Here is a 27,298-nt window from a genome sequence, read left to right as displayed (position 1 = left end):
CCAGTTTTATTATTTTGTTTATGTTTAGGAACTCTTCAAAATATACTGCAAAAGGTGTGTGATTCACACTGTTCGATTAAGAAAACTACAGGGATATGAACAGCGAGAAATATACCGAAAATATGCAGTGTAAACTCAAAGCTCAGATTTACTGAAAAAAAGCACAAATAGCTTGTAGAAGCAAGCTACTGAAAAAACAGAACTCAACAAACAAGCTAGAGACTTTATTTGTTAAAACCAGTATATAGAGTTGCTGTATTACATCTTTTATCTTGCTACATTGTGGTTTTATATATTTACCATCAGTGGCTTAGAAAGACAACTCCTAATGGAAACAATTGCATATGTATACAATACAAATTAGCAAACATATCAAAATCAGTTTTTACAACTTTTGTAGCAACCAATTCTTCTTATTGGTGTGCCATAGTGCAAACTGTGTTGTTCGTAAGACAAAGTTTTAAGCATGATCTCAACATTCATACATCTCAAAAATTTGTTTTCTCTGTCTTAAACACATTTTCATTTGTAGGCTTCATTCACTGTGCCTTCAGTTCAAGTCCTTCTGTCCAGTAAGGTGAATTTACAATCAGAATAATTCAAGTGTGTCGGGCAGGTTTTGTTGGATGGTGAATATTACAACTGAGCTAGAATGCTTCTTGGTCGGGTATGTTGCAGCATGTACGTGCAGCACAGTACATGATGACCTGTCAAGATGTAAAGTGTGACCTCACCCCGGTAGAAACGTTTTCAGTCCACATGATTTCAGGAGCAATCTACCTTCTCATCAGCACCTGAATTTAGAAGGTTATTCCCACATTCTAGACATTGTTTATTGAAAAAATCAACTCTCCAAGGATACATTTTTAAATTGGTTCATGTTGTAAATGTGTCTAAGGTGCTATTAATAGCACTGAATTGGGGATTACTGTTTGCTGTTCTGCCACTTGTCATCAACTCCCATGAACATTCTACCAGGGTGAAATTTCACTCTAAAGAGTCTCAAACTGTGTTTTCCAAGCCCTTTCAAAAAGTATTTGAGGATTCCTGGTTTCTCTCTGAAGACATAACTCAAAAAATGATTATCAAAAACATAGCAAGCGTAGCAAAACATGTATTAGCTTGTACCTTGGCTATAACAGGAGTGTAGTGGAGTAGATGGCGTACCAGTATAATCAGCCAGCATGTGGGTTTAAATGAATAGAGTGCAGAAAAGTGAGACAAAGGGGGCAAAAAAATACATTTTTGGATAACTTGTCTGTCCACATTCACTCCAAGGTCCAACATATGTGTGCGTATGTGTTTTGGTGTTCCTGCATCCATCTGGCTTCAAGCCTTGATGGCTAAGATTTCACTGGAGGAAAGAAAAGTAAAGAGCTATGCCAGTGGTGAAAGCACTGCCCTTGCTGCAAGACTAGGCGGTTTGTGGCCTCTACTCTGGTTCTATTGCACGGTGGTCTGCAGGAAAGGACTGGAACTGGTGGATTTGTTGTGTCAGATAGTCTGAAGTTGGGGTGGGGGCCGATCTGAGCACAGCCCCTCCGGCCCTCTGCTCTCACGACACAGTCTCTGTCCCCACTCAAGAGCATCCACAACGGTCCACCACCATGGAGGGGATCTTGCCATAGATTATTTGCTCTTTGTCGTTAAAGTAGAGCATGTTGATGGGTGACATCTTGGTGGGGGTACAGCAGGGACCTGCAGTCCCCCTGGGGTTGGCCTTATTCACCAGGTGGGTGTGTGGGTACTTCTGCAAGTGCATGTACTCACACTCTCCAGAGCAATAGTTGGCCTTGTAGCGCTTTGGGGCAATAATCCAGTCCCAGCCAAAGTCCTCAAAGTCCACTGTGAGGGGGTAGCGGCAACACCGGGACTCTGGAGAATTCTCATCACAGTCCAGACCTGAGTCCCTCCTGGCCCGCTTGGGGGCCTCTGAGATCTTCACCTCCATGAACGGTTGCTGAAAGGACATAGAAAACCTTGAAAGCAGCTGGTTTGCACAAGGGCACAACTGACATCATTCAGCTTTTTATGTTTAATTCCACTGCTCTTTGGCAGTTAGTTTTCAAACATGGCACGATAATATTATGAAACTTTGAGTTATGGAGAAATTAAATCAGCTGATGGTTGGTTACCCACAGCTGTCAAAGTTTTCTAATTACCCAAGACCCTGGTGCCAGCTTTCAAACTGTGTGATGTGTGTTTGTCATTGATAGTAGCAGTGTGTGTTTGTGCCTGTGTGTGCGTGCAGGCAATTACTCTGATTTGCACAGTCACACAATACTTTAAGGAATGTGGAACGGGTGAACTTTTATGTAATGAAGCAATAAGATTTAAGGTTACTGTGGGCTGGGCATTTGTCCAAATGCAGGTGAGTGCCTACATGGAGTCTGTTGATTAACAGCTTTCAAAAGTCTTTTATATTTTGAATATGTCTCTCAGTAGTGAAATGGTGGAATGTTTAACCACCTGCTGGTTCTGTAAAGCCTTTCTGCACACTGAAACCTTTGTAAATCTAAAATCTAACCCTTTGAACAGTAAATCCTAGACAGTTTCATCCAGCTGTAATCTTGGCTTAAGAATTAGTATTTTACAGAATAGTCCATTAATAAATAAACTCAAAGCGACTGGAGAGCCACTGCTGCAGTGTAAGTGGGCCTGCTGCATTAAACTGTTACCTACGGTAAAAACAGAAGGTTCGACTCACCAGACCCTCCTCTCCTGGCGCTGCGGAGGTCACGGCTAAATCATTTCCCCTCGAATCGAAGGCATTGATTTCGATGCCCCAGTTGGTCTCTGGCTGCCGCAGCCACACAGTTAACACTTGCTTGACGTCTATGCTTTGCCAAGAGCTGACCCCGGCGTTCACGTCGATCTTTAAGGAGCGGATTCGTATGTGCCTGCTCCCGTCTGTGACCGGCATCAGACGGGAGATTTGCAGGAACACGGTGGTCACCTCGTCCGCCGGGCGCAGATGCACCCACAGCTGCGCCCGGACAATGCGATTGGCTTGAAACTTTTCAGTAAAAGAGAAAAGGCAGCACTTTGGCTCTCCGTCCGCCTGGACGATGGACTCGGCTGCAAATAAAAAGATAGAGAAAATGCTGTTTCTACTTATTGGGCGATTGACATTTATAGACAGAAATAAACATGGTTTGAAGTCTACTTGTTTGATTATAAAGTTGATTAAGCGTTTCCACGTGCATTGTCTGACAACATTTAATATCTGAAACAATATTCTAAATCTCATACTATGCCCATAATATCGCCATGCTTTGTGTCAAAATCTCCGGATCTCGCTTCGTGAACTCAAGCTCGTGCGTAAAAGTGGAAAAACGCAAAGAAAATCTAAACTTACGTTCAGTGGCCATCATCATTATTGTCTCCGTGGTTGCATGCTCATCGTCTTCTTCCATTACCACATCCTTGTTGTCATCTCCCAGCATGTCGTACTGGTCGAGAAGCTGCTGCAGCGGCGGCGCTTTGGGAAGGAGCTGGTTCACTATGTCGCGGCTAATGTTGGGAGCTTCCTTCATTTGCAGCTTGCTCAGGATTTGGGACTTGATTGCATTTAACCGCATGGTTTTAATTTGCTGCCGGACGTCGCAAGTTGCGCACTGCTCCGTGTCTGCGGGACTGGCGGCGGAGGGTTGCTGGTGGGTTTCTTGGTCACTCAGAACAACTGGCCCCAAAACAGTCAGCAAACTGGCACACAGCGCAATTTGAGACAGATGCATTTTCTCTAAGGTGCGAAGTTTGTTATTTCCTTTTTTGTTTGTTTGTAAGAAAATAAAGGATCCTTGATGAGAGCTGAACTGCGGTTGGATAAATGAGCCACACTTATAGGCATCATACTTTATTAGCGCGCACCTTTTTATACTCCAACTTTAGCGTCTTTTGTGTCGTCAAAAACTATGATTGGCTGGACAGGCAACAATGAATTTTAACCGACTGACATGAAGACTTTTTTTCGCGATCAAGCCATGGAAGCATGGAGGCTGAGGGCATGTGCAGAGCTTGTACACAGATGGATAATTTAAATTCTTACCCCAAATACATAATGCACACAGGGACGCTGACCAGTCTGAGTTTTTAATCACCCAATCTCAGAAATAAATGAGAGATTACACAATGGATCTTTGAAATATCTTCATGAGTATTTGTTCTGAACTTCCTTTTCCCTCCTAATATATCAGATATATTTGCTTGCATTTACTTGCATTATAATTTCTGAGGGTTAACAGTGTTACAGTTGTTTCTGCTCTTATGCGTTCAATAAATGTCAGCCTTGAAGAAAAACTGAACTTGTTCTAAGCATGCTATCGAATGTCAGTCAAACGAAAACTTATCAGTTTAGATGAAGTGAGTTTATGAAAAGCACATTTTTGGCATATATATACTCGGTTTTGAAAATAGAGTAATTCCCAAATGAGATTTGTTTAAAATAATCAATGAAGACATAAATCATTCTCAGTCCAATACTTTTCCAAATCTTTGTAGGTGCTGTCATCTTATGTAGACAGCACCATCATGTGGCAAGTCACAGATCACACATTAGATGATGCTTATACAATGACAACAACACCAATAATAATAATGATCATAGGCATGTTATTGCTTATATAAACAGTGTAAAGATAGTGAATCTGAGACAGTTTTTGCAAATTTATTTCTACACTATGATCTAATTATATTAATTGGGCTAACTCATTTTAAATTTAATGAATTGGATTTGATTATGATTACATACATTGGACTCTATTTGGCTTGAATTGGACTGTATCATTGAAGTGCCTTGAGATGACATTTCTTGTGATTTGGTGCTATATAAATAAACTGAATTGAAATTAAATTAATTATATCAACCTATAATAGCTGTCTGAAACCCTTAAGATGTTTTTCTACAAGGAATTTGCTTTCTTTTCTTACTTTTTTTGCCAGGGACTCTTAGAAAAAGACTAATTCACCTTATGCTATTCATGTCAGACTTAGTTTAAAATGTTTTAAAATCATTGTGAAAACAAATGGACTAAATAGGTGGACAAAAACACATGCTTTTTGAAAATAAATATAAAACATGTTCATAAAGATCTAAATAAAGAGAACATCAGGTATAAAACAAGATCTGTCCCTACACTAGATTAATCATTTTACAGGTCAACTCATATAAAACTGAATGGTAAAACTATATATCATTCATCCATTCATCTTTCATCTACCCACTTCATTTTATTCAGGGTCACAGTGGGGCTGGAACCTTTCCCAGAGAGGCAGGTTACACCTTGGACAGATCGCCATTCTAACTATATAGCATTGTCGAACATATTCAACCTAAATTCATGCAGCCAGGAAAACTTGGTATATTCTGATATTTGCAATGGATTTTAAGTTCTCTGTTTCATGAAAAATGTGTCTCAAACAGCCCTTTGAAATGTTGTAAACAGGACTATAAAACTCGAAAATGTATGTTAGCTAATGCAATGTTAAGAAGCTCTTAAATGCATATTTCTCCCATTTAAAGGACTTAAATTACCATCTTAAATGTTTTTTTGTTTTTTTTTAAATCATATTTACATACAAGTAAGACAGCTAAATGTGTCTGAAAATTTAAAATAGTAAAAGGAATTTTCAACACTTGATCTGCTAAGAGTTTGGAACATCATCTAATTCTTAGGAAATGTATACCCATTAATCATTATACAATTCTTTGTCATGCAATTCCCAGTAGAGCTTTTTAGCTGACTTTGGCTTTCTGTGACATGTACACTGTGAAGTCATGCATTTTTAGTCACATAACATCTATGCTAAGTTCAGCTGTCCTGTTGACAGGATTTTTCCAAGATCAGAAAACATGCAAGAGTTTAGGTCTCCAACTTTACCTAACTTTGTTGTAATAATGATAATGATTCTCAAAATTACATTATAACTGAGACAAACTAACACAATTCTCACATGACACATGGCTCATCACAAATTAATCAAATTAATGTTAAACTTACAAATGTCATTTCACAGAGATTATGTGAGAATGTCATTTAATAAATTAGCCACAGTTTGAAGGAAGATAAAGCTATGGTAGATAGTTTGGTATCTTCACTACTTCGTTCTTTTATTCACACATAACACAACAAAAGGCATGTCCTCATGTTTGCTCTATTAATTACCAATTTGTGGAAGAAGAGGCTAAATTAGTTGTGAGATCATCTTGCGTGGGTGCTTACAACCATGACTGTATATAAGATATATATTTAGTTAATTTTACAAACTTGTCTTGTTTGCACCTAAAGTTTAGGGGATATAGCCTTAATTAATGAAATACATTCAGCTTCACCATGCCTATCACCATGCTTATGTGATAGGTGCAGGTATTTGCAAAGATTTAATTAAATAAAAAGCGCATTATTGGTTTGTTAAAGTCATTGACAGCACATAATAATATTTCAAGACGTAGGGCAATTTAGAAAATCGCCTCATTGACAATAAGCGCATGCTTTATTCCCTTTTCTCTTTTCTCTACTGGGTCAGGCGGAATCCCCCTCCCAAACTGACATTTTGCTCTGGTGCCATTTTATTTATCCAACATGAAGAAGATCCAGGTTCAAATTCACCTTTAGTGACCATCACCATCAGTACAGTATAGTAGATAGATAGATAGATAGATAGATAGATAGATAGATAGATAGATAGATAGATAGATAGATAGATAGATAGATAGATAGATAGATAGATAGATAGATAGATAGATAGATAGATAGATAGATAGATAGATAGATAGATAGATAGACAGACAAACCCATGACACATATTTTCTGATAAGTTAGATGCAATTTTTGACAACTAAGTAAAATTTTAAATGTATTCAGCTGTTCAATCCACTTTTTTTCACCCAAGAGGCCATGCAAAAAACATTGATTATCTTTCCTGCAGTGAAAAATTGAGATCCATTCTTTTGTATTCCCATGCTTTGACTAATGTTACATTGCTGTTTCCTTCCTAATCCAAGATTATGTTCCTAATTTACAGTTTGTCCAAAACTCTACACCAGACTGCTGACTAAGCCCCCATATTACTTTCACATCTCCCGGTTTCTCATATCATTGGACTGGCCACCAATCCTCCTCCTCAAATGTAAAACTTGGAACTCTCTGTTTCCAGAATGGTTCTGTGAACTTTTAATGCCTTATACCCATACTCAACCCCTCAGCACTTCTGATCAAGGCCTTTGCTCTAGTCTAAGAACTCGTGGGGCCTGTGAATTAGCTATTTTGCCCTGGTGCCAAACTGTGGAACAGTCTCCCTGAGGGAATCAGGGCACAGAACTCTCATTGGTGTTTTAAATCACAGCTGAAGACACAATTCTTTACTTATCTTTTCTCTGTTTCAACCACTTACAGCATTCTATCTTGTGATGTATTGTATTATTTTTCTCCCCTGAAATGTTTTCATTAATCTTTTTTTTCTTTTATCTTGAAACACTTATCTCAGATTTCGAGACATGATATATAAATGGTAATTTACTGTTTTACTTTGTAAATGTAAGTGGTTACTTCTGAAATTATGAGTGTTGGTTTTTATAAGACTCAAACTTAAGAAACCGTCCTCTGACATTAGCTCACTTTTGATGAGCCACCTCAACAGGTTGCCAGATTCGGTCAGGTCTTGGAGGGAATTTGGACCAGTTTGGGCGACGTCAATGTGAGCAAGCTACAGACATTGGTTTGGTTTCAGTGAGTGAGTTCTATACTGTTGGATTTGGGTCATTTTTATAAAAAATTCATTCATTCATTCACTCGTTCGTTCATTCATTCATTCATTTATATGGTTGAAGTTGTCTGCAGTGTTCTATTGTATGTCCGGCAGATGGCAGTGTTGCTGAGTGTTGGTGGACAGTCGCCGTCAGTGCGCTGTACCCAGACTCACTGCGGCTTGTCTCGGCGGTAATCTGCGTGGAGAGTCGTTGTGCTCAACTCCGTCCAGACCAGACTCTGTTTTCCTCTGTGGTGCGGAAGTCCATTTGAGGGTGACCGACGGGAAGCCAGCAGGGAACCCGTCTGCTGAATGATCCACCAGGCTCTGATTATTACTATTATCATTCATTAATATTTGTTTTTACCCCTGTGAGAGATTATCTTTAAATCGGAGACAGAGCGCTTCATCCTGTATAACAAAACCAGCGAACAACTTGGGGGATACATTTTATTGCAAGGAGTGCGGAGGACAATAGTGAGGATCCAGTACGACACCAGATGATGTCCGGACTGTTATTTACTTAAACGACCTTGGGTTATCTCCTCTGTGGCCACATCACTTCTTACTGGAATGGAGAAAACTCGGACCATTTTGCTTCACTCAGTTAAAAGTATGTACAGCTCTACTGGATTACACATTGTTCAGTTTTCTCAGTCTCGTGTTTTGCAGTGCGTCTTTATACAACGGCTTTATTCTGTGTTGTCCAAAGAAGTCAGTGAGCAGGTTTAATCCACAACCCATGTGCCTGACCTAATCTAGCTGGTGCTTTCACTATTTGGTACACATCAATATTAAGGTGTGTTTAGAGCCATTTAAACTCATTAACACCGTGAGCTGTGGCACAGGATTTAGTGACAGATTCCAATGTTTATGGCTGAACCTCCAAATGTTATTTTACTCACAGGGAGACTCCCCACTCTGCATAAATCATTCACGGCCTGCATGTTGTGTAGACTACAGCATGCTTTCTGAATGAAGCACATGTGCAGCAAGGCCTTTAATTCTGGACAAGGAACTGTCACAGTGAATCAGGCTGCAAAGGCTCAGTTAGTGGAGCAGATGGGAGACACAGGCTTACAAAGCAAGGCATCAGTATATTCAAGCACGACAGAGACATCCCTGTGTCATGTCGAACAGAATAGGGCTGGGGATTGAGTCATAAAACACTCTGAGGTAGAGGTGGGGGGAGGTGAATGAGTAAAAAGCTGGTGAGCAGAAGGAGAGTGCATTTTTTTAAAAATTGACTCTGTGAGGTGTTCAGGTGAGGGGAGCCCCACCAGGGCCTTGACCAGCATTTCATGTAGTCGCCACTGTGAAAATCATTAAAAACCATCTACACACTTCCTGACATCTAGTATTTTAAGGCTGTCTCTGGAAAATAAATCACTGAAGTCATTCTCTCCCTGTATCTCTTTTGTCTCCACAGCTGAGGAAGGGATGAGTTCATGTCAACAAAGGAGCTGGACTGTCTGTGTCAGCGCAGTCAGACCTGTACAGGGATGGACTTCTTAGCCAGTCACTCCTCGACATCCTTTAAACCAATACCCTCCACTGTGTAATACCCTTGATCATCACATGTTATAACACAGACATGGATGAGAATGGAAGTCGATGACAGCAATTCAAAGTGACTGCAGCAGAGAAAAGTTGACAGAAGGCACAAAGTTGAAAGCACTGATCACTCACTCCCAGAATCAAGGTAAAATGATGACGTTTGAACTAAAATTCTAACAGACTCCAACACTTTAGTGCCACTGTACATATCCCACACTGGAGTGAATCAATGCTACATCCTCCAGAGTATGGGGTGCGTCAAATCCAAGAAGAGCGACCCTGCTGCCCAAAATACAAACTCCACAGAAGAGGTGGAAGGTAGAAGCAAGGGCATGAGGGGTGAGAAGGCCTACCTGGTTCACTCAGAGACAGGATCAGTGGAGAGCTCCCCTCAGGTGAACCCAGTACTGCTAGAATACGCCCAGAGGCTCTCTGAGGAGATTGTGGCCCGGGCTGTGCAGCAGTGGATGGAGGTCGACAGCCGCTACAGTGACATTCCCTACATTGAATGTGATGTGCCATGACAAAGGACGCAGCGTATCACAGTGGAAAGCCTGAGCCTACATGGACCTTGATACCTTGGGGTCTGCATATGGGCAACAAGGCCGATAGCGTAATTCTAAATGAATCTGTCAAATGTCTAACTGCCATGAGCGGGAGAGAGAATGAGCTGTCAGTAATTCAGTTTTGACCTAGTTTTGGATTGGATTATACTTGGATTGAGCCTAAAATCCTCCTCCAAACTGACCAAAGCACTCTGATCCCATCTACATCTCTTTAATTATTTGCATCGGAGCTGGAGCCTTGCTGAAGCAGAACGTCTTCATTAGGATATCACCTTTCTCTGTCCATATTTGTACCCTCTTAGTAGGTGCTGGCTCTCCTCACTCAACTCACACTGCAAAGCAAGAAATCCTATCAGAGATTGCCTAGAATCATGATCTTCCTCCTTGCCAGTGAAAGTCTACCCTGTCCACTGTTGTTGTTCTTGGGCCAAGATTCTCTCCTTTTATGGCAAAAGTTATTAATAGATCCCTTCATTTGGTGAAGGCGCCCACTTGAAAACCCTTACTTGGTATCACCATGACAGAAACACACCCATCTGTCTGACGTCTTCTGGTCTAGCAAAAGGATTGACTGAAGATGTCTCTAAAAACCCTCCCAGGAGATCCTGCTGTGGATTCACAGTGGGCATCATGTTCAGCTCTGCTTATTTCACTGCCCTCCATCTAACATTCAGGGTTCTCAAAATGATTCCAGGAAATCATATGTACAAATGTTGGGTTTCCTGTTCTCTAACATATTGTTTGTTAACAAAGCTTAGTTTGGGGAACCTTGAAAGGACTTGGCTCATTGGGGGCCCGCAGCTCTCTTAACCACAAAGAAACCAGAGCATGAGAAAGGTCTGACATACTTTTGAATGGGGTCCGACTTACCTGTCGAACCAGAATATAAAAAAACAGCTTGGCTAAAGTGTTGAAGCCCCAGTTTTGTTTACTTGTGTCATTGTAATGACGAACTGAAAAACACTGCCACCTGTCCTGTAGAGGCAAACAACACAAATGTGTGAACCTTGAAACCCTTGAGATTTCAGTTCAATATATACTCCTTGAAGGGATATTTGTTTTTATGTGAGTCTGTATGAAGTGCTTATGATTGTCAGTGTTATTCCTTCAGTAGACCGGAGTCACAGCACTCTCAGTTTGGAGAATCAAAAGGTTTCCTGACAGGTGAGCGAAGCTAAAAGCTACAGAGAAGGGGGTCACAGAAGAGCCAGTTTGATCTCATCTAAACAAATTAAACCCAAAGAGTTTAAGGTTTAAGCAAACGCTATATTGTACATTTTTACACCGCACCTAATCTGCATTGGACAGTTAAACATACTGGGTCCACGTAACAAGGTTCATGTTGCTATAATGTGTTGCAACTCAGACTATTTCTGTGCAGATGCTCAGCTGTTGAGAAAATATAGTGACAAAGCAAACAACAGCCTGATGTTGATGGGATATGATGAAAAACCCACAATATGGCTCAAACCACTGTGGAATTTCTTAAGGGATTGAACTGATTTTGAAACATCTCAGTTAGCTTGACTCACCCATCTGGATTTTTCCCAGATTCTCCAAACCCAATTTAATACCTTTAAAGTTCTTTGGCGCTGCTCTATGAGAGGAGGCACCTTCACATTCAAGAGAACAGAAGTACTTTTGGACCCTGTCAGTGTCCTCAGTGAGTGTCACTATGACCCTTGTTATCAAAAGAGGGCATCACACAGGTCTGGTCCTTGGTTGTTGTTGACACAGAAAGGAGTCTCAGAAGAAAAATGTGTCTAATTTGTACACAAGAATTTTCACTGTCTGTGGGATTAACCAAATTACAAGTTACACTGCAAAGTTAACTGTTAAGGAAATTGATGAGGACACTTTAACTGCCACACAAATATTTGCTGTGATAATTGCTTTGAAAAGTATTGTATTATAAAGCTAAACTAAAACAGCAGTGACCACCAACTGATAAGCCATAAAGGGATGTGGTAGGATATAGTCACCACTTGCCTTCTAAAAAAGACTCTAATAAGAGTTTGTTTGTTGACATATTACTGACCAATACCAACAAAATACAAGTGCAGGTCACATTTTTTCAGGAAGATTAGCCAATACTGTAACATTGCTGATTTATAGAGAAGGGTGTCTCCAACTTCATGGCATTTTATAGCACCAGTTTACACCTTACATTGTTTTTGTGGGCTGATTGAATGAAAAGCTGTTTGAGGCCTGTCTGAAGAAACACAATCATGTACTAGAAAACACAAACCCAAATCCATGTCTATGTTCTGTTAACACACACATGTAAGTGTAATACAGTGCAATTTTCACTGACCTATGTGGACAGATCCATTTCTCGGGGTCTTTCCAAACAAGCTGCGAAAAAAACTGCCGGTTGTTCTCCTTATTCTCCATCAGGTGCCATTTGATTTGCTTCTGGCAAAATTAGAAATGTATGTTTCACTGTTGTGCTGTGGAAGCCGTTTTCTGTGAATGTTGACATCAACACCAAAAATGCTGGTTTCAGTTGCTGGTGGCACTGTTGGAACATTGTGATGGCCAGGTTTGGTCAGTTCGTGTGATTAAAGATGCGCATTTTATTTACAATTAATTATTTTATTGTACAGGCAATAGTAAGCAAAGCATAGTTTATTTGTGCAAATTGAATTGTTTTTGGGAGAAAACAATGGAAAAGATCAGGCCTTAGGTCGTTCAAGCAAAAAGCAGAGAATTAGACAGCTTTGTAACAGCCAGAGGGACCACACAATTAAAAATCTGATTCTCTGTGAACACCAGTCTTCATTCAAACATCTGCGTCTTCCATGTGATGGCTTCTTTTGGAAATTATATCTGTAGCATTAAAGGTCTCACACTTTAAGTTATACTAGTAGAAGTGGAGATAATGACTGTATGGGCTGCAGTTATATATGTGATTTATTCATCATAACAAGGACAGATGTACAGGGTCAAGATGGTTGCAGTGCCCCTTGGCACAACTGAACTGATTTGATTATTAGTGACCTGTTACTTATTTTCTTGTTGAAAAAGGCTTAATTCTCCAGCTCAAGATTATCTGATTTAGTTGTTTTCTTATGGACAGAAAAGCACCACGTACTGTCATTTGAGAAACTGCAGCCAACAGCTGCGTAATTTTCTGTCTTAATTGTTGAAGCTGCTTCTCTGCAGCCTTCAAGCTCTACTAATCTTTTGTTCCACATTTGTGCAGAGACTCGAGAAAGATGTTTAAAGTGTGGTATTAGCACGACTCAAAGCTGTACTACTGGCCTGAAAACGACTGTGCTCTTCCAATAATGCACTACATATGCCAAGTAACTGAGGTCAGTCTGATAGAAATGGTGCCAGTGATCACAGGGATTTCCTGTCGCCATAGTTGCTTGAATGTGTTGGGGTACAGTTAAAGTAGTGAAAGCTGCTACATAGTGGCAGAGCTGCAGCAGAAAAAGATGAGTTGATTTTATAAAGTGAGGCACAAGCAGCTTGAGAAATTAAGATGGGACCACTTGCTGTTTGTCCAAGATTTCTTTGTTGCCAAAAAAGAGAAGAATAATGTCTAGGAATCAGCTCTGTGAGATGAGCCACGTCAGCCTGTGAACATTTATCGTCAAATGATCTAAAATGATTGAGTTTTTGCTATTCCCATGGTTAATAGCTCATTCAACATGCAGACTGTAAATAGAGTGCATGTAAAATTAATGCCAATAAATCAAAAATGCCTTCAATCAGTGACATGTCTCATAAGTTTTTACTTCTTTGGAACTTGGAACATATTAAAACACAGTGGTGCATTTAGACACTTTGAAAAAATATTTTGCTGTAAAACACAAGTCAAACAAGATATCCGGATATGTGGTGAACACACCACCGGTCAAGAGTAAAGCTTACGAGGAAGACAAACAAGAGGATTTAGAATGGACTGTCTTTGTTTGAGGAGTACAGCCATAAACCATGAAAGCTCATCTGTGACGCCAGAACAAATAGTCTGTGTTCTCTTTGTTTATGGCAGTTTATAGTCTGAAGTATGTGAAGGTCATCCTGTCTGCTCAATGAGCCTAAAACTGCACTGTGGTGCTGAGACGAAGCCTTACAGCTTTCTAATGAACACGTATTGTGGGCTCAGCCCACAAACGCAAAGCAGAAAGAGAGAGTTGAAACAAACAGCGGATTAAAAGCACTGGTTAGTTTATATTGTGTGGGATTTAGAAAAGAGACCTGAACCCTAAATTAAATATATAATGTAAAAATCTGGCCCTTTTCTTGATAACACACACCACAGGAAAAGAATTTTTTATTTTGTACCCCTAAGAAACTACTGAGAACAGCACAATTCTGAAGTTATCAGTGTTTACAACACTTATGGCAGCTGATAAAATATACTGCAACCTAATTTTTTTAATGCAATATGTCCAAGCAGTTTCTGCACTTACAAAGAACAAAGAACATGATAATTTGTTACGTAACAAACTCTTTTCATTGCCATCTGCTCCGGCACTGATGCCTCGTATGACCCTGGTTGTCTCATTATTATTGCAGATATGTAGACCTAATGTTTAGGGAAGTGATTTGATTCCTCCTGAGCAAATATATAGCCCATCACATCACATTTGAAAAAAAACTAAAACAAACACACAATATGACACATTATAGTTTACTGAAACCACATTTGTTTTGTAAATGCAACGGCTCAATCACATAAACAAGTTTATTACAGATATTAATATAAAGCCAAAAGAGTGTGTTTGTCTTGGAAGTGCCACATGGATAAGTCAGAACAAAAAGAAAATAAAAAGAAAAGAAAAAAAATAGAAAGCAATTAAAAGAATGAAAAAAAACCTAATGAAACAAAGAATACATTATCTGCTTTTGAGCTACAGACCACACTGCTGAAATACAGATGATAGTGATGTGTGTCACATCAACAAACACCCACAGGAAGTGTAATAAAGCACTCAGTGATGAGATCATTTCCCCTCCCGTGTCCTCATGCTGATGTAGTGCTACTTTCGGGTCCTTAAATTAGCACCATAACAGAGTTATTGCTGTACAACTCATGGAGAAGACTCAACATTTTACATGTGATAAACAGGACACCTGTTAGCTTCCTCTTCATTTTATTTCGGTCTGTAAAAATGAAACAGTCCCTTTTATCTACTGTTGCAGAGAAACAGCCTGTAATTCCATTTCTTTCTGTAAAACATCACCAGATGAATATTCAATTTCCAGTATTTGTATTCCACATTTACAACATACCGTAGATTCAAACCATGACCTTTCTATTTGTTAGTCATAAAACAACAGGGTCTCTCCTAACAGCAGTACAGTCCTCTGAAATGAGTGACCATGAAAGGATAAGAGGACAGGAAGCAACTGTTTAGAGAAGGCTAAGTGGTATGTGTTTGAAGGTGGGAAGGAGTTGCTGGCTGGCAAACATCAGAAAGTCAGGTCTTTCTCTCCCAATGAGGAAAAGCACTCAGTCACGCTCTGGTCGGACACCTCTTCCAGTGTTGCTGGGTTCCACTTGGGATTCTGGTCTTTGTCAACCAGCACTGGAAACACATAAGGAATCGTGATATTCAAAAGGGACTAAGATGATGTTACTTAACAGAAGCCAAAATGTTTAAAAGTCAAGTATCCGCTGAGAGGAGTAATAACTAATTGCATTTGACAACCAATCATATCCTCATGTAGAGTGATGGTGCATGATGGTGCTAAATCATAATCCTTTTAAGTCTAAGTTGATACTCTGTGTTTACACTAGCAGGCGGAAATATCATTTATTGATCTTTGATAACATTAAGAGTCAGTGTAAAATATGTTTTATTGAATTTACATTGCTTTCTATTCTTCCCTGCTCATTGGGGAATTTATATCCTACTGCAGTAACTTACCAGCTCGTACGCCTTCATAGAAATCACACCCTCTCTGCAACACAACAGATACAGTCCAATAAGATGATTTAATTTGTATTGTACTCTAATGTAAAACATCAATTTAAAATTAAATCAAACTGACATGCTACTTTAGCACTGAAAGCAAATTAAAATGGTAATAATGAGTACAACTGAAATATCAACAAGTAATTTGTGCTAATTTTAACCAAAATATAATTAAACTGGTGCTCATGAACATAGACTGGAATCCTATTTGTTTTTACCATGCAGGCCTGGCTCAGTCGATACTCCATCACCAATACATCCTGCAGGCTCAGCTTTTTGCCCTCTTGAAGCTGCTTGTAGGTGATCTTCAAAGATGTGGGAGACATTTTGGACAGGGTCTAAAGGAAGTAAAACCAGTGTTTGTCAGAGAGGCTCAGCCTTCAAATTGAAAGATGCTAAAAGCCTGCTTTGGTCTCTTTGCTTGAGACCGATTTTTGTGAGTCATGGTGAAAGAAAAAAAAAAAGCAATGAGCAAAAAAGGACATTGATGGTAAAGGCAGGAAATTGGATTAGTGGTGTAGAGTAACAGGAAGTGGGTTTTGATAAATATTTGATGACTCAACTAACCCTCACTGGGTGTAATTCATATTGGCATAGCTGGAAATAATACTGAATGTTACTAGTTAAAACAGCAGAAAATCAAACAAAATTAGCAGTCATTTGAAGCTAAAAAAAAAAAACTGAGTAGTTGCACTCTTAATCCAGGACTTTGAGTTATCTGGAGAGTAAGGGAGCGGTAAAATCAGGGGCATGGGCACTGCATCATGAGATTAAACGGCTCCTTCTCCAGGTTTTTTCCCCACTTGTCTAAACATGTAGTATGATATGCCAGATTTGTTTGGAAGCATCAGTCCTCGGCAGAAATCTTTCAAAAATTGGCAAGGAATTTCAAAAGATATTTAGCAGATAAGCGATTGCCTATCACCAACATAAATAAACATCAACTAATCAGATCAACGAAGCGCTTACAAGAAGTCAGTGGAGCAATCCGTGCTGATTTGCCACACCTACAAGTAAACTGACTCATCCAAATGTTTGGGGTTTGGCCACCAACAGCTAGAGATAGATTCTCTTGTGATGGTTATCTTGCAAATTGTGACTAAACCAGCTACTCTCCAAGGTAGAGTAAGAACACATGGAAATTGGGGTATGGACAAGATGAAAAAGATGAAAAAGGCCATCACAATGCAGATTAAGATTAAGTACTCTGAAATCCCACAGGAAGGAGTCAGAGACTAAGCCCATTAAGTACTTAGACAGAGTTTACTACTAATTACTAACATGGATTGCTCAGCCAAACAATGCTCTGGTTTCATTCCAGTACTTAATATGAGCTTTATCTACTGGTGGTAAACCAGGGCTAAAGGTAGGTATTATTCACAGAGACAGCAGTTTCTATTGAGACCAATACATGTTTTCCACCTCCCTGTGTCTTTAAGGTTCCAATTAGGTACATGGTATGCACATTTCCTCGTCTTTAGACATCTGCACGCAGCTTAAAGGTTTGTTATTATGAGACTGTACACTGTACACACTTCAGCCACCATGATCCAGGAAAACAACATATATGTTTGTTTGGGGCTGCTGAATGTGCTGCATCAGGATGTGCCAGAAAGTTGTACAGACATATTTGGAACTATTTGCTATACTTTGCAACAAAGATAACATAGCTGCAAAGTTCAACATCACAGCTGGCCTCTCAAAAAACATCGACAAGAGCCCTGTGTCTGCCTGTTGCGTGCATGGGGACATGACTGCCATGTGTTAAAGACAACTGATGCTGGAAGCAGAAATTGGCAGCATGTCTCTGCACAAGTGTTAACAGATTTCTGTACAGTTACTCTATTTAGAGAACAATTCAATTCTGACAGTAATTGTGATTCAGATGCAGCTCAAGGACATACCTCGGCTTGTTTCTTAGCAAACTCTGAACCGTCTGCCTTCAGTTTCTGCATGATTCCTTCCACACTGGTGGCGCTGAACAGCCTGATGGGAGGGAAGAGGAAATTCAGAACTGAAAACTAGACAGGTATTCTCCTGATTTTCCATTTGTCCTTTCAGGTACTGTGAGTGTATCCAAAGGCGTGTAAATGGTAAGCCTAACGGACCAGTAAAAAACTAAAAAACTAGTAAAAAACTAATAAAAACATTAAATCCCCCAAATAGTCAGTGATCTCCTGACAATTAAAGCGCCTTGCAGGTTGGGGGAAATTCTGGTCTGCCTTTAGAGATGTCACTTAAATGTAGGAGTGAATAATCTTGAGATGGGAGGCCAAAACTAGTTATTAGGATGGGTTATCTTTTGAGTAGCTATCGATTTCAATCCTGATTCATCTAATCAATTCAAATTCTAACCAAATTTTGATTTTGATTTCCAAAATAGTTTAAATACATGAAGATAAACAGACCTAATGATTACATAATAAAAATTTGTTCTGAACATTCAGACTCAGCTTCTTTTTTCTATGGGCCCCAGGTATTTTCTTACTGATTACAGGAATTAAGTGGATGGTTTACAGAATAAGACAAACTAATATATTCTTATATCCCACCTTATTCTGTCAGAAATTATGCTTAGGAAAAATGACTCTTTACTTCTCAGGTTACACAGAAATGGAAGGCCTACCTGTCAATATCAGAAATGTGCTTATCCAAGACAAAAGGCTTTTCAGAGTCCAGACTACTCTGTGGAAATGAGCACAGACAAAATAACACACCTGTGTAGGAGAAATTATTTTTTGATCAAAGCAAGATTTTAAGCTTATCGTTAGTGATAAGGTCTTTGGATGTATAAAGGCTGCTTTAGTTTCTGACCTGGTCCTGGAAGGACTCAAGCACTCTGGAGACCTCTGAATCCGAGGGAGACTTCAAGTTCACTAGCTCCTTCTCCAGGTCTGGGATCTATTGATGTAGAAATCCCCAAAAATGTGTAAAGAAAAAAAATAAAAGAAGCCTGACAGCATTCTTAGTATTTTTGGAGAAAGGTCTTTTCCTTTTGGTTCTCAAAGAAGAAATACTTGGAAATAATGGAAACAGCTTCTGTAAAGTAAGAGTATGAGTATTTCATCAGCTCTGTTCTTCTATTGTAGAATTTGGTAAGAACCAAGGACAGTTCATCTTAGTTTGGACTGAGAAAGAAAATAATTCAAAGGCATTGTTGTATCGGAGTCCAACAGTCTGCCATGCAAGCACATAAACTGGCAGCTTATAGACCAAGTCTACATTAGTTTTATCTTTTTATCCAGGCATATCCGGTGACTCAACATCTGGCCACACACCTGCCCGCATTCATCCCTGTAGCATAAATACCACTCAGCCTCAGGGTGGGCATGGGCCATTTAACATTTAACAGCACCTTCTTTGATTCTACAAAGTGAGTGGCAACTCCAGCTCTCTGCACGTCACGTCCTTTAAGTCGGAAGCCCGTCAAGGCGAGAAACAGTCCCAACTTCCCCCTGAGCCTCGGCAGAAAAAAGCCACCTCCCACATCTGGGAAAAGCCCTGTCAAGGTAAAACAGAAAGCATTCATACACAGTCTTGTACAGTTCTAGTACAAATGTATGTCATGAAGTAAAATGACCAAAACTCCATTCAGTCAATGACAAAAAAAAAAAGCATTAGAGGGAGTTTATTACCCACTGCTACACAAATTCAACTGAGCATTTAAATGGTGAGGCTGGAGAAGTATTGAACAGTTTTGTGGGTTTTTTTCTGAAATCTTCCTAAAACATCAGCCCACATCTCCCAGAAGTGATTTTTTTTTCATGTGTCTGAGATTAGGCACAACCGTTATGATGTATAAACAAATCACCACTGACACATTTATAAAGAGTGGAGCATGCAGCTTCACAGCTTACAAGCTTTATGGTTCATTTAATTACAATCCAAAGCCTTGATCTGTACACCATTCATGCTGTATTTTCACTAATGTCAAAATGTCCTGACATGAAATTAACTTCCATTTGTTACACCTTGTTTTCACACATCTTTTGTTGTGTGGCATGAGGCAAGAAGAGGGGGAGGTGAAGAGCAGACAGGGATTAGTTGTGTTGACCTCATTCATGGCTGAAAATGTAATATCATAAAAGTGGCAGATGTTGGCAGATGTTAAATCTGTTTATCCCACAGCGAAGGGTTAATGTTCATATGTGAGGACTGCCTGTCACAGATGAATTACTGTGTTCAGAAACAGGTATGGAGAGAGAAATTTTTCCAAAAAAACACGTGGAGCCCTTGCAGGTACGTAGTAGGTATTTCTTGTAGCAGAACAGTGTATGTGGAATCAAAATGAAAATAGGCTGCAGTCCCTTCTCATGGGAATGAAGGAATATGTCATGTACAGAACTAATTTGGATCGCTGATGTATATTTATTGCTGGATTTGCTGGACTTTTTTTAAATCAAGTAAAGGATTGGAAGAGCAAAGAAAAAGCCAAGTTTCATACTCAAGTGAGAGAATTCTGCTTTACTTGAAACTTAATGGCATTTTTACTTCATTTAACTTAACAACTGTTTATTAGTTTTTTACTGCACTGTATTTAGTTCACAGCTACAACTTCAGGTTCTGTTACATTGTATACAGAAAAACGTGTGTGCTTACATTGGTGAATGTGTCTTGTAGTGTAAAAGCGCACTGAGTGGTCATCTAGACAAGATAAGTGCTATATAAGAGAGTCAGTTTACCATTTAAACTGAAAAATGTACTGGTTGTAAAATTTACTGTATTTCTGAAGGGGGGAAAGAAACATTCAGAATTGTTTATTCATTTCAAGACCCCCCTGATCTATCATGTGACCCCTTAGATGCGCCTGACACCTAAAGTCCACTTCCACTATGACTGCTTCTACAAACATTTGTGAAAGAATGGGTCGCCCTCAGGAGTTCAGTGATTTCCAGCATGGTTCCGTGATAGGATTCCACCTGTGCAACAAGTCCAGTCGTGAAATTTCCTCGCTACTAAATATTCTACAGTCAACTGTCAGCAGTTTTATAACAAAGTGGAAGCGATTGGGAATGACAGCAACTCAGCCACGTAACCTGACAGAAGGCCACGTAACATGACAGAACGGGGTCAGCGGATGCTAAGGCGCATAGTGTCGCCAACTTTCTGCAGAGTCAATCGCTACAGACCTCCAAACTTCATGTGGCCTTCAGATTAGCTAAAGGACTGTGCGTAGAGAGCTTCATGGAATGGGTTTCCATTTCCGAGCAGCTGCATCCAAGCCATACATCACCAAGTGAAATACAAAGCGTCGGATGCAGTGTTGTAAAGCACGCTGCCACTGGACTCTAGAGCAGTGGAGACACGTTCTCTGGAGTGACGAATCACGCTTCTCCGTCTGGCAATCTGATGGACGAGTCTGGGTTTGGCGGTTGTGGGTTTGTTTTTCAGGAGTTGGGTTGGCCCCTTAGTTCCAGTGAAAGGAACTCTGAATGCTTCAGCATACCAAGAGAATTTGAACAATTTCATGCTCCCAACGTTGTGGAAACAGTTTGGGGATGGCCCCTACCCCCTACCTACCTCAACATGACTGCGTACCGGTGCACAAAACAAGGTCCATGAAGACAAAAGTGATGTAACAGATGAGAGGTTTTAAAGAGATTTATTTTGAAGAGGTAACTTTTATTTTGTTAACTTTCTGGTAGATTCTTCTCTCTGTTAAAAAGTAGTCCTGTTTGTTATTTGGAAAAGCAGCAATCAGCAATCCTCGTCCTCCTTTATTCTAGTGGCATTGCCAGTGAGTATGTTTATTTGAATTTGTATATTTGTTTAGAATGGTTTAATATGTTGTAAGGTTATATTTGTTTGATTTATGCACATGTTTAATATTTGTCTGTATTATTTGTTTATTTTCAGCTTTACCTTTCCATTAAAATTCTGCCAAGTACTTCAGACAGCCAGTTCATTGGGGGAGAAACAAGTTTAGCTGACTGGTTCATAGCTCAGATGAGAATAGCATAAATGTGAGCGAGTTTGGTGTGGAACAACTTGACTGGCCTGCACAGAGTCCTGACCTCAACCCGGTAGAGCACCTTTGAGATGACTTAGAGCGGAGACTGCGAGCCAGGCCTTCTCGTCCAACATCGCTGTCTGACCTCACAAATGCGCTTCTGGAAGAATTGTCAAAAATTCCCATAAACACACTCCTAAACCTTGTGGAAAGCTTGTCCAGAAGAGTTGAAGCTGTTATAGCTTCAAAGGCTGGGCCGATGTCATATTAAACCCTTTGGATTAAGAATGGGATGTCACTTAAGTTCATATGTGTGTAAAAGCAGATGAGTGAATTATTTTGGCAATATAGTGTATCATGAGTGAATTACAACATCAATACTATAGTTGAGGATTTCTGCTTTGGATCTATAGAACAGCACCTACAGTCTCAGAAAGGAAATATATTCTACATGAAATATTGGAATAACCAATCCTGACAACTTTCTGACTTGACCAGCTTGGTGGAGCTTTTTGGGAGGACTGTGAGAAACCGATTAAGTTAAGCTAGCACAGGCATATTGATGAGACCGAGTAAGCTGTGTAAGAGAGCCCATCGTTAGGCCACCAAGCAAGCCGAGAGATGACTGACTGATGAGAAATCCATTTTTAATATTTTAGAAATTGATAGAAAGTGAATACTTTACCATTCTGATACAACCTTGTATAATGCAGCTTTCTCTCGTGTATTGCTCTCTGTTTCAAACAACTAATAATCAAATTTTCTTATATGAGAACAACAAAGCATCAACAAAGTTGGAGTAAACAGGACAGACAGTGTCATTTGCTGGTGGGCAGAGATACAAGCTGGGCCATTTAGTTTCTTTACAGTTGGAGATGTTTTGTTACAGGGGAGGAGACGAAGAGCACCTGTCTAAAACTGGCAGGAGGTAGAACGCCACGCAAAAAATAAGTTGTGGACATTGTCATGTTTTGTTTATGGAAAATGAAGGATGAGGCTTTTTTGGTCTCTTCGGATCTTTTGGACATTTTGCTTGGGGGGCTGGTAGAAAATATATGCGAGGAGTCATACAAGAAGAGCTCTAGAATATTTCAGGACTGCAATGTGTGTGTATAAATAGTTTGTGCTTGCCAAGCATACTCCGACTAAAATGTTGAAATGCTACTGATATACTAATTTTACACTATTTCTAACGGAATAATGTCACATTTAACCAGTTACAGAGTATGGAGGCATACAATTTTTTTACAGCAAAGATACCAACAGCACAGAGAAAACCTCCCTGTGAAGCAATAAAGAAATCTGGAGCTCTCTAGAACATTTCTTGACATTTATCTTATCTTTATCATGTATGTTTTCTTGTATTTGTTATTGCAGCTGGTATCCCAGAGATACTAAACAAAATTTTATGACAATAATCTCTTCTTATCTAGCTCTCTCCATGGTTCACCTTAAACAGATGGAAAAAAAAAATCATCTCTGAGGAAGGTGAAGCAGCAGCTTCTGAGTTATTGTGTACAGTCAGCAAGGTCATGTTCACAGTTGAGTCATGATACGGTTACAGCTCCACTGTGCCATTTAAAGGGGAAGTCGGGTATTTTTAAACCTAGACCTTATTTCTGGCATGAAATACGTTTATATACTCACAGAGAAGTTTGGTGAAAGTCGGTGTCCTTCGGAAGATATTTAGATTCCTTAAGATCCATATAACGGAGTGAACGGGGGCATAGACGATGCAACCTCTAAATAAGGCATTATCTCTCTTTATTTCACCAATACTTTAAGAAGAATGAATTAATGAACGCGTAATATTGCAATATTAGCTTATAGCTTCCATGTTGTTGTCCTCCAGGGAAATAGGTGAGCCCATCAGGGGGCTTTCTACATAGGCGTCTACTTAGATGATGTCATCGATGCGCGCTTGTTTACTCCGTGCTTTGAGACGGTGTACTAACTTCATACAGAGTTTGCTACTGCTAGTTTTGTTCAACATGTTAAAATATTCATCAGATTTTGACGGCGTGGACGACGACTTTGCGTACGACGGATGTCCTTACCGTTTTGAGCCAGAGTATACAGATGTACCCTCCTGGAAAGTAGGATGCAGAAGCAGAGAATATTGCAATAGTGCAATATTTGAGTTCATTCATTCATTCGTCTTAAAGTATTGGTGAAATAAAGAGAGATAATGCCTTATTTAGAGGTTGCATCGTCTATGCCCTGTTCACTCCGTTATATGGATCTCGAGGAATATCTTCCGAAGGACGCCGACTTTCACCAAACTGCTCTCGATGAGTAGACAGGACCACTGTCCCTGTATCCATATACATGCATGAGGATTACGTTATTGACTGAAGTATATCCAACACTGCGATGCTGTAGAATGAGTGTTAGAATCTAAACTACATCCAATTTTCTCTTTAGAAGATCATTATACATACATGTAAGTATACCTGAATTCACTCTACAGACCTTGTATTAACGTTACTTGAATAGTGATTTTGTCAGATGATGCTGCAGTTATAAAATCAGGTTTATCTTAGACCAGAACCACAGTCTGGAAATATTTTAAGTGACCTAAAGTTGACGCAGAGTTGATGAGCTAGATTTGGTTTCACCAAATCTGACTAAAGAAACAGAAAAATAAGAGAAGCTTTATTGGGAAATTAACTAAACACTTACCCTTTACTGTGTTTACAAAAAGATTTGCATAGTGCCTAGGCCAACAGGAGTCTGGCTGAGCGTATACATGCTAGAATGATTTGGTCCCAGCCTTATTATTCAGGTGTGCCAGTCCGGTTTTGAGAAACTTGAATTTATATGATTTTGGAACTAACATGTTTGCTTGCATTTTAAAAGTCTGGTTTGGTTGGACCACTACAATAAAGAGTTTTTTTTCAAATGTTATATAAATGTGCTCGCTGTCAAGTGGACAACCATCAATTCAGGCCATAGGCCTCAAGCAGAGAGCAACACAAGGATCAGAAAAGCCCAATTTTCTCGGACTTGTCAGCACTAGTGACCTTAGCTAACACCATTCACTGTTCTGTATAAGTTCAAAATTAAAAATTTTGAAAAAAAAACTAGTTACAAAGTCAACACATATCCTTGAATTGTTGACATTTTTTAAATAATTTCCCAAGGCATTTTAAACTCTAATCCACTATGAATACATACAAAACTGCTTTATTACAGATGGGCCAAATCCTGGTATAAGGGTGATGTATAAAGCAAGATATATATATCTATCTTGATTTCATAGGACAGTTTTTCTGATCAAGATCTGCACAGCACACTGAAGCACCTTTAGCTGTACAAATCTTTTTTTTTTTTCATTTGGACATTGAAAAAAAAAAAAAAAAATCACATTTTCTTTATCCTACATACATAATTCTAAAAGCTTTTTTTTCATGTGATCAGAGGACAAGCACTGATGAAATTTCATTTGATTCCCCAAGTCTATGTATTATTCATCAGTGGTATCACAATATGTGTCCTGTTCGAGATTTGGAGTTTATGCAACCTTCTGAATTATGTTGCAAAAGATTTTATTCCCATTTAGGTCATTGCAGCCATTTGAGAAAATGTAAGCTGGTTTATATTTTCTATTTGGCTTGGTTTAAACATTTTATGATAGTTTTTTTTCTTTAGAGTTTTAAGGTAGGACTTGCGGACAGTTGGTAAAGGAGCAGACTGTGTGCAGAGTCTCTTCCCCTAATCTTATTTATCAGATCAATAATACTTTTTAAATCTTATATTTACATACCTGTTAGGATTATTCTTTATTAATGTTACACATATATTACATCAGCAGCTGTATTTAAAGCAAAGAGCAAGGCCTTCATATTTGTTTACATTAGAAATAACCAGAATGAGAGCCACTATGCAGCAGACTAACAGCATCTTAATTTTATTTTCTATTTAGGAGTTCTCTATGTGAAAAGGTTTAAGTGATTTTAACCTTTATCCTGATCTAGCATTGCCACTGATGCTTGCTACTGTTTCCTCAGTTTATCTGAAATATATGTAATGTGCAATAAGGACTTTTAATATGCACTAATTTACCTCTTAAAGTTCAGTTTACAAATTTCTAACAAATTGCTTTTATTTCAAAGAAGGGAGAAAGTCTCTAAATAATTGATTCAAGATACAGAAGGCAAGTTGTTTTCTGTCTCACTGCTTTGTGTGCGTAGTTAATTGTTTGTAAAAGAGAAAGTATACCTTCTCCTTGCATTCCCTAAACCAAAATAATTGTATTTCCAAAACTCACTATATGATACACCCTGTGCAATTCTTCTATTTCCATTTTAACTTAATTTAGTTTTTCTTTTTCAAAAAAGTTTCTTTAACAATGCACTAGTGAAATATGCATATTTGCATAATAACTGGACATGTGAGATCCAATCGCAAGTTCAAACAAAACACATGGAGACACATGCTAATGGAAGCGTGGCTTGCGCTGTCAAATTGTTCACCCGAGACACATTTTAACTCCAAGTATGAACAGGTGATAGTGAAATTCATTCTGTTAATGAAACAAGTTAATCTTACACTGATACCTAAACTGCCTCTACCGTTACAGAGTTATTTAGGAATACATTTCCGAATCAAGAAATTCAGATCTTCTCACAGACAGACATACTTGACCAGAAAATAAAGGCTTTCAGCTGATGTTGCCATTAATGGAAAAAGCTGATGGATGTTTGAAATGTCTTAAGTTTGTCTAGAATCAAAAGTGCTTATGCTGAAATACTCCCACAAATATGCTACAGATACGTCTTTTGCAACAATAGAACTGTCTGTCTATGGACACTAAAAAAGCAAACTAAGCTAAAGTGCCATAAGACATCCAGGGAATGTGAAAAAAATCCAATAATAATTGTATTTGCAAATGGAAAGAAAAATCTGGAATTGTGTCCGTTATTTCCATGTTTTGAAAAGTAGAGGTCAACATCTGCACCAGTGTTTGCTACATTTATGATGTGGTAGGTAGCATCCTTTCAACTGTTTAAAAAAAGGGTTCCCTTTAAGGGCCCTGTGGCCTGAGCAAGCATGAAAATCTCCGTTCTGGTCTAGAGGACACTACATACTGCGACCTTATTTTTGTAAATCTGGAAGATGATGTGATGACTTTCAGAGAAATGGTTATTCACGGGAAATTAGGGCACACCTGCATGCATCAAACATGTACAGGTTGCATCCAATAAAATCAGCCAAGCTACATCATTCTCACCACCTTGGTTATTAAAATTAACAATCACATTCACACAGAACTTCAATATTTTATCAATGACTTATGGTAAAGTGTGAATTCAAACTCACTAACCTGTTAAAAGATGTTCTTTAGATTGAGGTCAATGATTAAATGAAACTGTTTATAGGACCATTTCAAAACTGAATCATGTTGTTTTCACACAATCAAGAGTTTTCCAGTTCTTATCATACATATACACATGATACGCATATGATCACAACATACTTCAGGGGAAAAAAAATCACGATTCCACAGAGTGACTGTAGATAACTCAGCACATAAGAGAGTCTCT

General features: G+C 39.1%; 3 protein-coding genes across 4 annotated transcripts in view; 1 reads left to right on the top strand and 2 right to left on the bottom strand.

The window, feature by feature from the left end:
• Nucleotides 1–215: 215 nt before the first annotated feature.
• On the bottom strand, nucleotides 216–4,043 carry mstnb (myostatin b). Its single transcript, XM_072396499.1, has 3 exons — nucleotides 3,359–4,043; nucleotides 2,708–3,078; nucleotides 216–1,960 (listed from the first exon to the last, which is right to left on the bottom strand). Exons 1-3 carry the CDS (start codon nucleotides 3,735–3,737, stop codon nucleotides 1,580–1,582), a joined length of 1,131 nt encoding a protein of 376 aa, XP_072252600.1. The 5' UTR covers nucleotides 3,738–4,043; the 3' UTR covers nucleotides 216–1,579.
• Nucleotides 4,044–7,989: 3,946 nt separating this feature from the next.
• On the top strand, nucleotides 7,990–13,591 carry cunh2orf88 (chromosome unknown C2orf88 homolog). The gene is made up of 2 exons (XM_072396520.1): nucleotides 7,990–8,359; nucleotides 9,176–13,591. Exon 2 carries the CDS (start codon nucleotides 9,552–9,554, stop codon nucleotides 9,825–9,827), a length of 276 nt encoding a protein of 91 aa, XP_072252621.1. The 5' UTR covers nucleotides 7,990–8,359; nucleotides 9,176–9,551; the 3' UTR covers nucleotides 9,828–13,591.
• A 903-nt stretch (nucleotides 13,592–14,494) lies between these two features.
• Nucleotides 14,495–27,298, bottom strand: part of hibch (3-hydroxyisobutyryl-CoA hydrolase) — a 28,230-nt gene continuing 15,426 nt past the window's right edge. For both annotated transcript variants that reach the window (XM_072396518.1, XM_072396519.1), the window contains exons 8-14: nucleotides 19,158–19,303; nucleotides 18,617–18,703; nucleotides 18,429–18,487; nucleotides 17,707–17,788; nucleotides 16,021–16,140; nucleotides 15,755–15,788; nucleotides 14,495–15,412 (exon numbers count right to left, since the gene is read on the bottom strand). In XM_072396518.1, coding sequence (XP_072252619.1) covers nucleotides 15,297–15,412; nucleotides 15,755–15,788; nucleotides 16,021–16,140; nucleotides 17,707–17,788; nucleotides 18,429–18,487; nucleotides 18,617–18,703; nucleotides 19,158–19,303 — 644 coding nt within the window. In that variant the 3' untranslated portion in view covers nucleotides 14,495–15,296. The remainder of the gene's footprint in view (nucleotides 15,413–15,754; nucleotides 15,789–16,020; nucleotides 16,141–17,706; nucleotides 17,789–18,428; nucleotides 18,488–18,616; nucleotides 18,704–19,157; nucleotides 19,304–27,298) is intronic.

The sequence above is a fragment of the Leuresthes tenuis genome, unplaced genomic scaffold, assembly GCF_036924035.1.
Source record: "Leuresthes tenuis unplaced genomic scaffold, fLeuTen1.0.hap1 SCAF_12, whole genome shotgun sequence".
Taxonomy (NCBI): domain Eukaryota; kingdom Metazoa; phylum Chordata; class Actinopteri; order Atheriniformes; family Atherinopsidae; genus Leuresthes; species Leuresthes tenuis.
Note: the sequence above shows the minus strand (reverse complement) of the source record. Positions and strands in the feature narration are given on the sequence as shown.

What these genes read in the sequence shown, in the direction of transcription:
- mstnb (XM_072396499.1), bottom strand. Translation starts at nt 3,737, where the DNA reads ATGCATCTGTCTCAAATTGCGCTGTGTGCCAGTTTGCTGACTGTTTTG. An exon ending in AATGATGATGGCCACTGAAC is followed by an intron (nt 3,079 to 3,358) that starts GTAAGTTTAGAT and finishes TTTTATTTGCAG; the next exon opens with CCGAGTCCATCGTCCAGGCG. An exon ending in CGCCAGGAGAGGAGGGTCTG is followed by an intron (nt 1,961 to 2,707) that starts GTGAGTCGAACC and finishes ATGTCCTTTCAG; the next exon opens with CAACCGTTCATGGAGGTGAA.
- cunh2orf88 (XM_072396520.1), top strand. Translation starts at nt 9,552, where the DNA reads ATGGGGTGCGTCAAATCCAAGAAGAGCGACCCTGCTGCCCAAAATACA.